This window comes from Nomascus leucogenys, unplaced genomic scaffold (genome assembly GCF_006542625.1).
Source record: "Nomascus leucogenys isolate Asia unplaced genomic scaffold, Asia_NLE_v1 000874F_76848_qpd_obj, whole genome shotgun sequence".
Classification (NCBI taxonomy): Eukaryota; Metazoa; Chordata; class Mammalia; order Primates; family Hylobatidae; genus Nomascus; species Nomascus leucogenys.
In genome coordinates this window covers 26,370-43,723 of record NW_022095881.1, presented here as the reverse complement: position 1 = coordinate 43,723, position 17,354 = coordinate 26,370, and the positions used below count along the sequence as shown (strand labels likewise).

Genomic DNA, 17,354 nt, shown 5'->3' with positions numbered 1-17,354 from the left:
GCCCAATATCTTTAATTATTTTTTCTCTTCTATTCAACCTAAATTGGTTTAATTGCTGTTTTTTATTTGTTTATTTGGTTGGTTGACTGGTTTTTCTATTTTCTTTTGGTTTTGGTTTTTTATTTTACTTTAATTTTATATTATTTTAAGTCCTGAGATAAATGTGCAGGACGTGCAGGCTTGTTATACAGGTAAACATGTGCCATGGTGGTTTGCTGCCCCACTGTTGTGTCTCTCTCTAAAAATATATCATAAGACCCTCTGGCCATCTTCTCGTATTTCTTTGGCCAAGGCAGTTTTTCTCACTCTTTCACACTCATTCAGCAGTTATATGAAAGAAGAATAGGAACAACTACAATTTATTCTAGGCCACTTAGAATCAAACCCAATTTCCAGATCCACATTCAGAAAATGGGAAATTGAAGAGATTAGTATTATGTTACAGACAGGAACTAGGAGTAGAAGGGGTTGTGAGTCATCTAGTCAGTAATATCTACTATAAAGCCGGGAGACTCTTCTCTGTGTGAGATTTTTATTTTTGTTACAGAAGAAATAGTTTGCTGTGCTTTAATGAACACTGTCAAGAGAAGAAACTAGAGCTATCACTTATCTCCACATGTTCGGAAGCTTTTCATCAACCCAGACCCCAAAATGACATGTTGCTCTTTCTTCCTCAGAAACATGAATTCTGGAATCTCGCAAGTCTTCCAGAGGGAAGTCACCTGCCCCATCTGCATGAACTACTTCATAGACCCAGTCACCATAGACTGTGGGCACAGCTTTTGCAGGCCCTGTTTCTACCTCAACTGGCAAGACATCCCAATTCTTACTCAGTGCTTTGAATGCATAAAGTCAACACAGCAGAGAAACCTCAAAACTAACCTTCATTTGAAGAAGATGGCTTCCCTTGCCAAGACAGCCAGTCTCTGGCTATTTCTGAGCTCTGAGGAGCAAATGTGTGGCACTCACAGGGAGACAAAGAAGATGTTCTGTGAAGTGGACAAGAGCCTGCTCTGTTCGCTATGCTCCAGCTCTCAGGAGCACCGGGATCACAGACACTGTCCCGTTGAGTGGGCTGCTAAGGAACACCGGGTAAGTGATGCCTCTGAAGATCTATTTCTATTAAGGACACATGAAATTCCTGTGGGCCTATTTTCTTGGAGATTGGGTAAAGCCAACTCTGAGTCCCTTTAAGCAACTCTCTTTTGGGCTTTCTTAGCTTCAAACCTCTGAGATTTGACGAAGAAGAAGGGAAATAGAAGAAATGCCATTTCCTGGGGACTTATTTGTCTTTCATTCTGGGCCCCCTCCCTATGAAACGGTCTGCATGTTACTTTATTGTCTTCACTGGTGCATCAATTTGTGGCTCTTTTGCAGGAGAAGCTTTTAAAGAAAATGCAGTCTTTATGGGGAAAAGCTCGTGAAAATCAGAGAAACCTGAACGTGGAAACCACCAGAATCAGCCACTGGAAGGTTAGTCCCGTACTACGCTACCTTCTCCAGGAACTTATGGAGGGCAAATGGGTGACTCTTAAAATAGGAACTTGATATCAAACCATAATGTTTCTGGGAGTCCATTTAAAAAAAAAAAGAAAACATTGAGAAAAACTGGCCTCATTTCTTATGTAGAATAGTATGACTGTTAGATGGGATTTCTAACAAAACCATTGATGTTACCCAAAGCATGCTGGTTTGTTTTCATACAAACCTGTAGCTATACACCAACAGATACAAGAAATTGGGCCATCTCACAGCGTTCTATATGTGCTGGTTGGATATGCTGGGCATAAGAGTTATTTGACAGTCATGGAAAGCTCAAGTGAACCTTCTGAGCCTGGGTCAGCATTAATCTGAATGCTGGTGGACAAGTAGTATTTGGAATTGCATGGAAAATTTGAGGCACAAAGAGTGACAGGGGAAATCTAGGGCAACCATGAAATTAAGAATCTAAACTAGTTAATATTGAATAATACATAACATGATGAGAAAAGTGGTGAGAAATACGGATTTGTGTCTTGAGGGAGACATGCAAACATGCCCGAAATATGGGAACTAGTATCTAAATATAAGGAGAACTCTGAGGACTTCAGAGAAATATTAAAAATGATTTTCTCTTTGTGGATGTATACTCGGAGGGTATGATAGCTAATATTAGTGTGTTGAAAAGTATTTCATAAGAACCTAGTCTATGTTGAATATTAAATTAGAAAATCTGCTAGTATAGAAGAAAGAAAGCATCTTTCTCCTCACAAATCATACAATCCAAATGAGAGAGGCAAAAATGATCAACATGCAAGTATGTGCAATACATGATGTGTTCGAGTGTGGTAGACTCTTTGTTGGAGAATAATCAAGCAGGGAAGTAGAAAAGGACAATAGAGGCCAGAAACTGGAGATTAGTGTCTGAGTTTTAAATAGGGTGGTCAGAAAAAACACTCACTGAAAAATTCAAATTGAACAAAGTTTTGAAGAGGAAGGAGAGCATGAAAGTGTCTATGGATATATATGTGGACCATGAGTGTATGTATATGTATATGTATATGTGTGTGTGTGTGTGTGTGTGTAAAAGTCTAGTTGGAGAGAACAGCATATGCAGTAATTTTGAGTTTGTGTATATTTGGAGGCCTGGGGAACCACAAAGAAGTCTGTGTTTCAGATTGGGATGACTTAGAAAAAGAATGGAAGGAAATGAACTCAGGGAGACAAAGATGGCCAAATCATAAATGCAGCCTTATTAGGATAGGTTTTGCTGGTCAAAATGCATTTAGCTGGACATGTTAGTCTAAGGTCATTTCACATATAATGAGTTTAAGCAACTTGTTGTGTATCTCAGAAATAGAAATAATTATTTCCTTTCTAGTAACTATAGCTCTATACTCCAACTCTTAAGCATGAACTGTTCTTACTTTTCCATAAATATGGGTTGGAATAGAGAAATTCAAATTGTGTTTTGTTTTTATTTCCAACTATCCTAGAACACACATTATCTTGAATAAATTTAATGTAATTGGTCAGATACATCTATGTTGATCTTTATGCAGAAAGAAAGGAAAGGAAAAAAAATTGTGGATTCTAAGAACTGGCAAGACTGAGGTTTAAACTATTGGGTGTTTGAGAGACAAAGGGAATCAGTGAGGTTTAATAGGAGATGGATAAATATATTTCTCTTTTGACTAACCCATTATCACTGCAGGATTATGTGAATGTAAGGCTAGAAGCTATTAGAGCTGAGTATCAGAAGATGCCTGCATTTCATCATGAAGAAGGAAAACAGAATTTGGAGATGCTGAAAAAGAAGGGGAGAGATATTTTTCATCAACTGCACTTAAGTAAAGCCAAAATGGCTCATAGGGGGGAGATTTTAAGAGGAACGTATGAGGAGCTGACGAAAATGTGCCATAAACCAGATGTGGAGCTACTTCAGGTACAAACTCACAATGTGGTTTCAGGTTTCTGACTATTCACATGTATAAGTATTTTCCTCATGGCTGAAATCCATCTCCCTACCTTTATTTCCATGATGTGTTTCCAAAAACACATTCGCATAACTAATGCTACTTTATTGGGAGAGTAGAGCCCCGCCATGGGATTCTACCAGGCCAAAGATCCCTCCTACTTTATCCACCAGCCACAAAACTTTGTGGAATGGTCAAGGTAACAGCCCCAATAACTATTCCCCAGCTAGGTCAATAATACATTTTGGGTTGTCAAACGTGTATAAAATATTGAGTGATTCATTTACATTTAGGTTAATTTGAGGACATTGCAAGATCAGAAGTTTTGGGAATCTAGGCTCACATTAATATTATTTTGGGATCCACTCATTTGGGTAATAGGTTCTGGGAAAGATGACTGAGTAGGTTATTCGAGGTTACCATGGAGCACAGACTCTATGGGCCTCTTCTCCCTTCACTTCTTTAGAGAATGTCTTCAAGATTCAGACCTTCCCAGGACATTAATTAGTGACAATACGACTGACTGGGTTTTTCATTACAGAAGAAATAGAAAATGCTTTGCAGAAGAGAAGATGGTAGGGAAATAATATCTTGAGGAACTGACTCCAGATTTCACACTGAACTTAATGAAAGATGCATCTTGTGAACTGCACTAAATCTTTCTATTTTTTTTTTTTTACAGGCTTTTGGAGACATATTATACAGGTGAGTGTGTACCTGGATTTTAGCGTATGTTCTTTCGGTTTCAACGAATATCAAAGTAGGCTCTACCAAAGTCATGGCATAAATGATTAAGATATTGATTGATACTACTTTATTTTTTTTCGCATCTACTTTCGTTCCCATGCCAGAAAAGACAAGACCACTAAGTAAATAAATAAATACATAAATAAATAGTGAAATAAAATTAAAAAAAATGTTTATTCCTGATTTTGTTTTATTGCTTAAAAGCCTGCATAGGTGAAAGATGAAGTTTTGTTTTGTGGATGGTGAGAAAGTCACCAGAGGAAGCAGGAGAGAAGTGGGGGAAGTATTTTAGCAGTGAAAAAGTTGATGATTTGTTGTTCATACCTACATACATATATATATACAGTTAACAGTTCTGAAAAATAGATTGAAAAAACTGTGGAGTGTTAGAACTGTGTAAGTCTCTAGGAAAGCTTGTTTCTAAAAGGCAGGTCTAGCTGCCTGGAACAAGTTTCACATCCTTTATCTTGAAAAGGAAGCAGCAGATGCAGCAGGCTCCCCAGAACCCCGCTATTTCAGACAAAGATGTCAGGGGAGTCTACCAAGAAGTGGAACTCAGAATTTTGTTTCTGAATATTCTCAAGGCCATAAGGCTAAGGAACCTTACACATTTGGGGCAAAAAATAAGAAAGATCAGACTGAATTCTGACTCAGACTCTCCCACTGTGCTTTAAAATTTGGAAACTGTAAATAGGCATTAATTTCAAAAAGGAAGTAATTTTTGAATTATCAAATTTGTGGGTTCAAAGGATTCTCATGAAATGTCTTTTAAATGCAAATAGTGACTTTTGTTTATTTTATGGCTGTAGATGTTGTAACTGCAGGTTTTTCCTTGCAGGAGTGAGTGCGTGCTGCTGCATATGCCCCAGCCTCTGAATCTAGAGCTCAGGGCGGGGCCCATCACTGGACTGAGGGACAGGCTCAACCAATTCCGAGGTAAGTCTCCAACCACAGGCAGCACTCCCACTATCTAAATATTATTATTGTTAAGATCACATAGGTAATATTTCACCCTTTATCAAATATTTTACTTCTTTATAGACATAAGTGAACAATATAATCATGCAACCCTTTTGTATCTGTGTCTGTATAGTCAGATTTATAGCATTAAGTTTGAAAGATAGTGAAAAACAAATGCATTATGGCCTCATATGTACTGAGTAATGTAATGGGAAAAAGGAGCAGTGTAGCAAATTTTAAAAAGGAGCAGATGGAACAATGCTCAGAATGAAGGTGAGTTATTTAATGTTAAATACAAAATTTTACATTTCTTTAGTGTATTCATTTGAACAGCTAAGAACTGTTCTTTCGGGGAATATAGTTTACTGGAGATTCCTGGGGTTTTTTAATTTTTTAAATGGATATATATTATGTATTTCCAAGAAAATGAGTTAATGGGTAAAAATAAAAAGTAGAAATCATTTTGTGAATACAAGTAAAATTACAAACAAAAAGAAGTTCAGTTTAATTGCAATATGAAAAGCTACATGTGAAGTCTAAAATCCAGCTTCAGCCCCAAGTTAGCAATGGAGGGCCACAGAGAGACTGGTAAAAGATTTTGCAGAAATCTGCTTTAAATTATCACTTATGACATGAACTTACAGATTTTTATCCAGTTATCTAGAGCAGTTCTTGAGTAACTGAAAATCTTCACATTCTTTCCAAAATGATAGCACTAGTTTTTAAGAATAAGAAACATTTCTAAATAATGATCTTGATAACAGCATAGCATTTAGGGCATATAATGTGCAAATTTTGCTTTGAAAATTGGATTGAAAGAAGTTGGTCTTACATTTGGCTCTCAGTGTGTAAGTTTTCGAAACACTTTTAATATCTGTGGTTAGTGTTTTGTTTGTCTTGTAGATAATATTAATCATCTCTATACTTTTTTAGAAGTTACAAGCAAAAGTGTCCTTGTGACTTTATGTTTCCTGGTAAATTAACTTCTTGATAGAACAATTTTTGCTTATTTACACATGTCTATACATGTTTTCTTTCTTTCTTCTTACTTATTTATTTATTTATTTTGCAGTGGATATTACTCTGCATCATAATGAAGCCAACAGTCATATCTTTCGATGTGGAGATTTGAGAAGCATTTGTATTGGATGTGACCGTCAAAATGCACCCCGTATCACTGCAACGCCTACAAGTTTTCTTGCATGGGGTGCTCAGACTTTCACCTCCGGCAAATATTACTGGGAGGTCCATGTGGGGGACTCTTGGAATTGGGCTTTTGGTGTCTGTAATAAGTATTGGCAAGGGAAGAATTGGAATGGCAATATATATGGAGAGGAGGGACTCTTTAGTCTTGGGTGTGTTAAGAACGACATTCAGTGCAGTCTCTTTACCTCCTCCCCAATTACACTGCAATATGTCCCAAGACCTACCAGCCACGTAGGATTATTCCTGGATTGTGAAGCTAGAACTGTGAGCTTTGTTGATGTTAATCAAAGCTCCCCTATATACACCATCCCTAATTGCTCCTTCTCACCTCCTCTCAGGCCTGTCTTTTGCTGTATTCACCTCTGACCAGAGACAAATCAGAAATGTGTTCATCTGCTGTGAGAACCCCTTTATCCCAGAAAGCCTTATCAAACAGGACAAATAGTTTCTGTTCTATGTCTTGAACTGCATTCTAATGTTATTAAAACTCATTTATTGTGTTACTATTAAATGCGGTAAAAACACTAAAAGTATATGTATTGGTTCTTCATTAATTAATTTCTGAAAAATCATTATTCATGATCATGGCATAAAATATATTCTCTGTTTTCTCTTTTCTTCACTTCTGACTGCCACTGAGTGAAATAATAGATGACAGACATGTCTGAATAAAGTTAAAATCAGTGGAAGACAGTCAGGATCTTTTGCTTCATGCAAAAACTTGAGTGAAGTCTCAATGATAACTGCGAAATGTTTTTCTTTCTCTTTATCTAACTAAATTGCACTTAGCCATCATGTTTCATTGTACTAATCTATCCCTTGAGTTAATATCATCTGACCTTCCATGCTGGGCTTCATTTTGGAATTCTCACCACATATATAAATAATCCCGCATTATTAGTGTGCTCTTCTACATTGAAATACACAAGGTGATCAGAACAATGCTGGATTAATTGAATTTTTTTTAAAAAAGTAACTAAATATTGACTCCTACCTCAAAACACACACAGTCATTTCCAAATAGATTCAAGTCCTGAAGTTAAGGGGAACATGATACAATATTCTCATAAGCCTTTCTTAACCAGGACAAAAATTAACAATTAAAAAAAATTAGTTGGTTTATATTAATGACGAATTCTGTGTTTCAAAAAACATGATTCAAGGATTGAAATGCAAACCATTAGTGGAGAAAGATATTCACCAGAACATATATAAAATAAAATACAATACATGTGCATGACGAATACTTAAAATGTATTTTAAGTATTTTTCCAGATTCTTCCAGATTGGCATAGAAGAAACTTGGATGGCAGAGTCAATGATGAGATTTGCTGTGGAAATGGGAAACCACTTTTTGGAGGACAGTAGTAATGCTGTGAACTTATGAAAACAACCAAGTATTCAGTAGCAACTAAAATGTGTCTCCATAACATTATTTTACAGATGCGTATCTGAAATCTGAAATTTGGGAGAACATTCTACTAGTGTTCTCTAGTGAGAAAATACAGCTGGAAGGAAGAAGGGAGGGAAGATGAAGGAGAGAGAAACAGAATGTATTGGAGAGAAAATGCTATTTAGACTAAAATAGAATACTGCAGATACCACAACAAAGTGGTTAAAGTGTGTCTTATGGAGCAGAAATGGCAGAAAATACCACAGTAAAGAGATCTACAATTGGATTGTTAGTTCTGGATTTATTCTGTCAATGTTGTGGCTTCTAAACACATCAGTAATCTCCTTTGATCCCTGTGCTAATTAACAACCCACACTCTGCCCCCTCTCCCAGATTCTTTCGTTGTTTTAAACCCAATCTAATTCTAATCCAGCTGGTCACTGTAACAAACATAATCATCTAAGAATTTTAAAAATATTTTTGATGAACTAGTGAATATACCGCATTCTCAACAAAAATACTATTTGAGAGGAAAATTCAATGGTATTTAAAACCATTTAAGTGCATCCACACGTGCAGAGATATACATATATATGTATATATTTATGTATCTGAGTTAATTGCATCAATTAGAGTGGCCACCTGGATTAGGATTACATTGGGCTTTGCTGATGAAAGAATTCGGAATGTTGTTTGGTTACCCTGTAATACCTATATGAATATATTAATCCCATAATTTTATTACTGGAGAAATTCCCTTAGATGTAATCAAGGATGATTGTATAGGGATGTATATTGTGGCACTCTTTCCAATAATGAAAGAGAGAAAAACAAACATACTGTAATGTGGAAATTGTTTAGAAAACTAGAATGCATTTTACTAAACCCTGTAAAAACAAACACCATCTATATGTATCAATATATTGATACTAACAGACTTTCTTTTATCTCTTACATGACTATAGTTCCTATTTTTCACTAGTATTTTTATTATGGACAGACATAGAATTTTATTATGGATGGATATAGAAACAAAAATAATTCCCTCTACAGAGGGTATAAAAATTATATATAATTATATATTATATATATTACGTATTATATATTATAGGTAAATACTTATATATTTATATTTTATATAAATATATTATATATTAAATATTATATTTTTCTGTATATATTATATTATTTATATTATAATTATATATATAATTATTAAATACAAATATTTATATTATATTTATCATATAAATAATATTTATATTTTATATAATATATTTTACATATAATGTAAAAATTACATATATATAATATAGGGACTCGATTAGTTTCTGCTAGTGTGAAGACAAGTCATATCATATCTAGGGTCCATGATGATAGGAGCAGTCAGAGGATTTCTTGCATTGTGATGAGTGCATATAATTTAAACGAGCCACTTACCAGTAGAATTGATAGCAAGATAACGACTAGGGTTACTTCTCATGAAATTGTTTGGGCTACAACTTGTAACGTGCCAATTAGTGCATAATTTGAATTTAATTGCCCATCCTGATCATAGAATAGAGTAGACGGCTAGGCTTGATATGGTTAGTAAAAATAGGAGGCCTATATTAAAATTAATTGGACGATCTGGAATAGGGAGGGGGCTTCACAATAGGAGAGTGATAGAAAGGGCCAGGGTTGGAGCAATAATATAAAGGGTATTAGTAGATGTTGAGGGCCATAGGGGTTCTTTGCTGAAAAGTGTTATTGTGTCAGCGAACGGTTGAAGCAGTCCCTAAGGGCTTACAATGTTAGGCCCTTTGCATAGTTGTATGTAGCCTAAGTTTTCGTTAAGTGAGTGATTTAAAATCAATACCAATAATTATGATAATAATTATTAAATAGTTATATTAATGATAACAATAAATTATTAAGATTAATTATTAAAAATGACTGATATTAACAATTGATACTGATCTTATTAATTCGAAAACAATACTATTGGGTACCAATAATTAATAATCATATGAAAACTTCTTATTAGCAATTATTTCTCAATATTGATATTGGTAATTAATATTAATGTCAATAATAAATAAGTAATAATTAATAATAATATTACTCCTAATACCACAGTGGGTGTACACCCACCTATGATATTGTTCCTAATGTCCAGGGAGGGAGAGAGCATGGTATTACTTTCAATATCGCAGTAGGTGTACACCCACCCGGTGATATTGATCCGAATATCCAGGGGGTGGAGTATGACGTTACTCCCAATACAGCAGTGGGTGTACATCCACCCGGTGATATTGCTCCTAATATTCACGGAAGAAGAGAATGATATTACTCCCAGTATCACAGGGAGTGTACACCCCTTCTGTGATATTGTTCCTAATATCCGGAGGGGAAGAGGGTGATATTACTCCCAATATCGCAGGCTGTGCACACCCACCCTGTGATATTGTTGCTAATAATATCCAGGAAGGGAGAGGATGATATGACTCCCCACACAGCAGCAGCTGAACACCCACCCTGGGATATCATTCCTAATATCCATGGAGGGTAGAGGCTGATATTACTCCCAATATCGCAGGGGGTGTACATCCATTGTGTGATACTGTTTTTAATATTCAAAGGCAGAGAAGCTGATATTACTCCCAATATCACAGAAAGTGTACAAACCCGTGTGATATTGTTCCTACATCCAGAAGAAGAGAAGATGATATTACTCCCCATGTCGCAGGAGGTGTACGCCCACTCTGTGATATGTTTCCTAATATGCAGGGTGGGAGAGGATAACATTATTGTTAATAGCGCAGGATGTGTACAGCCCCCCTGTGATATTGTCCTTAATATTCCAAGGCAGAGAGGATATTACTCCCAGTATCGCAGAAAGTGTACGCCACCCCAGTGATATTGTTCCCATGATCCAGGAGAGAAGAGGATGATATTACTTTCAGTATCACATGGGGTGGACACGCCCCCAGTGATACTGTTTTGAATTTCAACGTGGGAGAGGATGGTATTACTCCCAATATCGCAGGTGGTATAAACACTTCTTTGATAGTCTTCCTAATATTCAGGGGTGGAGAGGATGTTATCACTCCCTACATTGCTGACAGTGTATACCCATCTGTGATATTGTTCATAATTTCTAGAGGGGAGATGATATTACTCACAATATCGTAAACACGCTGTGTGTTCACTGTGGGTCATGATATCCAGGGAGGGGGAGGAGGGTGATGTTACTCCCCATATTGCGGGGGGTGTCCACCCTGCCTGTCATAGTGTTTCTTATAGGCAAGGGGGAGGGGATGATGTTACTACCAATATCAAAGACCTGTACAGCCCCCCTTGTGAGATTGTTCCTAATATCCACGTTGGGAGAGGATGATATTACTCCCAATATCACAGAGGGTGTACACCCCGCCTGTGATATTGTTCCTACTATCCAGAATAAGAGAGAATGATATTACTCCCAATAGTGCCAGGGTGTACACCCCCCCCCCGTGATATTGTTCCTAATATCCAGGGAGGGAGAGCATGATATTAATAACTGCCAATATCGCTATGTATGTACACCCACCCTGTGATATTGCTCCAAATATCCAGGGGGCAGAGTATGACATTACTCCCAACACAGCAGTGGTTGTACATCCACCCGGGGATATTGCTCCTGATATTCATGGAAGGAGAAAATGATATTACTCCCAATATCACAGGGAATGTACGCCCCTTCTGTGATATTGTTCCTAATATCTGGAGGGTGAGAGGATGATATTACAGTCAATATCGCAGGCTGCGTACACCCACCCTGTGATATTGTCCCTAATATCCAGGAAAAGAGAGGATATGACTCCATATATAGCAGGAGGTGTAAACCCACCTTGAGATATTGTTCCTAATATCCATGGAGGGAAAGAGCCCGATATTACTCCCAATATCTCAGGGGCTGTACATCCCCCCTGTGATATTTCTGTTAATATTCAAAGGCGGAGAGGATGATATTACCCTCAGTCTCGAAGAAAGTGTACCCTCCTGAGTGATATTGTTCCTAATATCCAGAAGGGGAGAACATGACATTACTACTCACATCGCAGAAGGTGTACACCCACTCGGTGATATTTTTCCTAATATGCAGGTTGGGGAGAGGATAATATTATTGCCAATATCGCAGAGAGTGTACACCCGCCCTGTGACATTGCCCTTAATATTCAAAGCAGAGAGGATGCCATTACTCCCAATATTGCAGAAAGCCTACACCTCCCATTAATATTGGTCCCATGATCCAGGAGAAAAGAGGATGATATTACTTTCAATATCACAGGGAGTGTACACGCCCCCAGTGATATTGTTCCTAATTTCAACGTGGGAGAGGATGATACTACACCCAATGCCGCTGTGGGTAGAAACACTCCTGTGATACTGTTGTTAATATCCAGGAGGAAGAGGATGCTAATACTGCAAATCATGCAGAGGATGTACACCTGTCTATGATATACTTAGTAGTCTCCAGAGGCAGAGAAGATATCACTCACAATAACGTAAACACGCTGTGTGTACACTGGGGATTGTAATATCCTGGGGGGGAGGAGGGTGGAGCCAAGATGGCCGAATAGGAACAGCTCCAGTCTACAGCTCCCAGCCTGAGCGACACAGAAGATGGGGGATTTCTGCATTTCTGTTTGAGGTACCGGTTTCATCTCACCAGGGAGTGCCAAACAGTGGGTGCAGGAGAGTCAGTGAAGTGCACTGTGCGAGAGCCGAAGCAGGGCGAGGCGTTGCCTCACTCGGGAAGCGCAAGGGGTCAGGGAGTTCCCTTTCCTAGTCAAAGAAAGGGGTAACAGACAGCACCTGGAAAATCGGGTCAGTCCCACCCTAATACTGTGCTTTTCCAACGCGCCTGGAAAATGGCACACTAGGAGATTGTGTCCCACACCTGGCTCAGAGGGTCCTATGCCCACAGAGTCTCGCTGATTGCTAGCACAGCAGTCTGAGATCAAACTGCAAGGTGGCAGCGAGGCTCGGGGAGGGGCGCCCGCCATTGCCCAGGCTTGCTTAGGTAAACAAAGCAGCCAGGAAGCTCGAACTGGGTGGAGCCCACCACAGCTCAAGGAGACCTGCCTGCCTCTGTAGGTTCCACCTCTGGGGGCAGGGCACAGACAAACAAACAGTCAGCAGGAACCTCTGCAGACTTAAATATTCCTGTCTGACTGACAGCTTTGAACAGAGTAGTGGTTCTCCCAGCACACAGCTGGAGATCTGAGAATGGACAGACTGCCTCCTAAAGTGGGTCCCTCACCCCTGAGCAGCCTAACTGGGAGGCATTCCCCAGTAGGGACAGACTGATTCTTCACTCGGCCGGGTACTCCTCTGAGACAAAACTTCCAGAGGAATTATCAGACAGCTGAATTTGTGGTCTCACGAAAATCCGCTGCTCTGCAGCCACTGCTGCTGACACCCAGCCAAACAAGGTCTGGAGTGGACCTCTGGTAAACTCCAACAGACCTGCAGCTGAGGGTCCTGTCTGGTAGAAGGAAAGCTAACAAACAGAAAGGACATCCACACCAAAAACCCATCTGTACATCACCATCATCAAAGACCAAAAGTAGATAAAACCACAAAGATGGGGAAAAAACAGAGCACAAAAACTGGAAACTCTAAAAAGCAGAGCACCTCTCCTCCTCCAAAGGAATGCAGTTCCTCACCAGCAATGGAACAAAGCTGGATGGAGGATGACTTTGACGAGTTGAGAGAAGAAGGCTTCAGACGATCAAACTACTCTGAGCTACGGGAGGAAATTCAAAACAATAGCAAAATAGCAAAGAAGTTAAAAACTTTGAAAAAAAATTAGAAGAATGGATAACTAGAATAACCAATGGAGAGAAGGGCTTAAAGGAGCTGATGGAGCTGAAAGCCAAGTATTGAGAACTACACGAAGATTGCAGAAGCCTCAGTAGCAGATGCAATCAACTGGAAGAAAGAGTATCACTGATGGAAGATGAAATGAATGAAATGAAGGGAGAAGGGAGGCATAGAGAAAAAAGAATAAAAAGAAATGAACAAAGCCACCAAGAAATTTGGGACTATGTGAAAAGACCAAACCTACGTCTGATTGGTGTACCTGAAAATGATGGGGAGAATGGAACCAAGTTGGAAAACACTCTGCAAGATATTATCCAGGAGAACTTCCCCAATCTAGCAAGGCAGGCCAACATTCAGATTCAGGAAATACAGAGAAAGCCACAAAGATACTCCTCGAGAAGAGCAACTCCAAGACACATAATTGTCAGATTCACCAAAGTTGAAATGAAGGAAAAAATGTTAAGGGCAGCCAGAGAGAAAGGTCGGGTTACCCACAAAGGGAAGCCCATCAGACTAACAGCTGATCTCTCAGCAGAAACTCTACAAGCCAGAAGAGAGTGGGGGCTGATATTCAACATTCTTAAAGAAAAGAATTTTCAACCCAGAATTTCATATCCAGCCAAACTAAGCTTCATAAGTGAAGGAGAAATAAAATACTTACACACAAGCAAATGCTGAGTGATTTTGTCACCAACAGGCCGGCCCTAAAAGAGCTCCTGAAGGAAGCACTAAACTTGGAAAGGGACAACCAGTACCAGCCCCTGCAAAAACATGCCAAATTGTAAAGACCATCGAAGCTAGGAAGAAACTGCATCAACTAATGAGCAAAATAACCAACTAACATCAGAATGACAGATTCACACATAACAATATTAACTTTAAATGTAAATGGGCTAAATGCTACAATTAAAAGACACAGACTGGTAAACTGGATAAGGAGTCAGGACCCATCAACGTGCTGTATTCAGGAAACCCATCTCATGTGTAGAGACACACATAGACTCAAAATAAAGGGATGGAGGAAGATCTATCAAGCAAATGGAAAACAAAAAAAGGCAGGGGTTGCAATCCTAGTCTCTGATAAAATAGACTTTAAACCAACAAAGATCAAAAGAGACAAAGAAGGCCATTACATAATGGTAAAGGGATCAATTCAACAAGAAGAGCTAACTATCCTAAATATATATGCACCCAACACAGGAGCACCCAGATTCTTAAAGCAAGTCCTGAGTGACCTACAGAGGGACTTAAACTCCCACACAATAATAATGGGAGATTTTAACACCTCACTGTCAACATTAGACAGATCAATGAGACAGAAAGTTAACAAGGATATGCAGGAATTGAACTCAGCTCTGCACAAAGTGGACTTAATAGACATCTACGGAACTCTCCACCCCAAATCAACAGAATATACATTTTTTTCAGCACCACACCACACCTATTCCAAAATTGACCACATAGTTGGAAGTAAAGCTCTCCTCAGCAAATGCAAAAGAACAGAAATTATAGCAAACTGTCTCTCAGACCACAGTGCAATCAAACTAGAACTCAGGATTAAGAAACTCACTCAAAACTGCTCAACTATATGGAAACTGAACAACCTGCTCCTGAATGACTATTGGGTACATAATGAAATGAAGGCAGAAATAAAGATGTTCTTTGAAACCAGCTAGAACAAAGACACAACATACCAGAATCTCTGGGACACATTCAAAGCAGTGTGTAGAGGGAAATTTATAGCACTAAATGCCCACAAGACAAAGCAGGAAAGATCCAAAATTGACACCCTAACATCACAATTAAAAGAACTTGAAAAGCAAGAGCAAACACATTCAAAAGCTAGCAGAAGGCTAGAAATAAGTAAAATCAGAGCAGAACTGAAGGAAATAGAGACACAAAAAACCCTTCAAAAAAATTAATGAAACCAGGAGCTGGTTTTTTGAAAAGATCAACAAAATTGATAGACCGCTAGCAAGACTAGTAAAGAAGAAAAGAGAGAAGAATCAAATAGATGCAATAAAAAGTGAAAAAGGGGATATCACCACCGATCCCACAGAAATACAATCTACCATCAGAGAATACTACAAACACCTCTATGCAAATAAACTAGAAAATCTAGAAGAAATGGATGAATTCCTCGACAAATATACCCTCCCAAGACTAAACCAGGAAGAAGTTGAATCTCTGAATAGACCAATAACAGGTTCTGAAATTGTGGCAATAATCAATAGCTTACCAACCAAAAAGAGTCCAGGACATGATGGATTCACAGCCGAATTCTACCAAAGGTACAAGGAGGAACTGGTACCATTCCTTCTGAAACTATTCCAATCAATAGAAAAAGAGGGAATCCTCCCTAACACATTTTATGAAGCCAGCATCATCCTGATACCAAAGCCTGGCAGAGACATAACCAAAAAAGAGAATTTCAGACCAATATCCTTGATGAACATTGATGCAAAAATCCTCAATAAAATACTGGCAAACCGAATCCAGCAGCACATCAAAAAGCTCATCCACCATAATCAAGTGGGCTTCATCCCTGGGATGCAAGGCTGGTTCAACATACGCAAATCAATAAATGTAATCCAGCATATAAACAGAACCAAAGACAAAAACCACATGATTATCTCAATAGATGCAGAAAAGGCCTTTGACAAAATTCAACAACCCTTCATGCTAAAAACTCTCAATAAATTAGGTATTGATGGGACGTATCTCAAAATAATAAGAGCTATCTATGACAAACCCACAGCCAATATCATACTGAATGGGCAAAAAGTGGAAGCATTCCCTTTGAAAACTGGCACAAGACAGGGATGCCCTCTCTCACCACTCCTATTCAACATAGTGCTGGAAGTTCTGGCCAGAGCAATCAGGCAGGAGAAGGAAATAAAGAGTATTCAATTAGGAAAAGAGGAAGTCAAATTGTCCCTGTTTGCAGATGACATGGTTGTATATCTAGAAAACCCCATTGTCTCAGCCCAAAATCTCCTTAAGCTGATTAGCAACTTCAGCAAAGTCTCAGGATACAAAATCAATGTACAAAAATCACAAGCATTCTTGTACACCAATCACAGACAGAGAGCCAAATCATGAGTGAACTCCCATTCACAATTGTTTCAAAGAGAATAAAATACCTAGGAATCCAACTTACAAGGGATGTGAAGGACCTCTTCAAGGAGAACTACAAACCACTGCTCAATGAAATAAAAGAGGATACAAACAAATGGAAGAACATTCCATGCTCATGGGTAGGAAGAATCAATATCGTGAAAATGGCCATACTACCCAAGGTAATTTATAGATTCAATGCTAACCTCATCAAGCTACCAATGACTTTCTTCACAGAATTGGAAAAAAAACTACTTTAAAGTTCATATGGAACCAAAAAAGAGCCCGCATTGCCAAGTCAATCCTAAGCCAAAATCACAAAGCTGGAGGCATCATGCTACCTGACTTCAAACTATACTACAAGGCTACAGTAACCAAAACAGCATGGTACTGGTACCAAAACAGAGACATAGATCAATGGAACAGAACAGAGCCCTCAGAAATGATGCCGCATATCTACAACTATCTGATCTTTGACAAACCTGACAAAAACAAGAAATGGGGGGAGGATTCCCTATTTAATAAATGGTGCTGGGAAAACTGGCTAGCCATACGTAGAAAGCTGAAACTGGATCCCTTCCTTACACCTTATACAAAAATTAATTCAAGATGGATTAAAGACTTAA

The 17,354-nt window shown here is 38.5% G+C and overlaps 1 protein-coding gene across 1 annotated transcript; it reads left to right on the top strand.

The window, feature by feature from the left end:
* Window positions 1–681: 681 nt before the first annotated feature.
* Window positions 682–6,734, top strand: LOC115833743 (tripartite motif-containing protein 49D-like). The gene is made up of 6 exons (XM_030808581.1): window positions 682–1,092; window positions 1,378–1,473; window positions 3,194–3,424; window positions 4,138–4,160; window positions 5,041–5,138; window positions 6,235–6,734. The coding sequence occupies exons 1-6, from the start codon at window positions 682–684 to the stop codon at window positions 6,732–6,734; spliced, it is 1,359 nt and encodes a 452-aa protein (XP_030664441.1).
* The last annotated feature ends 10,620 nt before the right edge of the window (window positions 6,735–17,354 follow it).

Coding starts and splice junctions, on each gene's coding strand:
- LOC115833743 (XM_030808581.1), top strand. CDS start 682: ATGAATTCTGGAATCTCGCAAGTCTTCCAGAGGGAAGTCACCTGCCCC. Junction 1,474..3,193: donor CCAGAATCAGCCACTGGAAG/GTTAGTCCCGTA, acceptor TTATCACTGCAG/GATTATGTGAATGTAAGGCT. Junction 5,139..6,234: donor CAGGCTCAACCAATTCCGAG/GTAAGTCTCCAA, acceptor TTTATTTTGCAG/TGGATATTACTCTGCATCAT.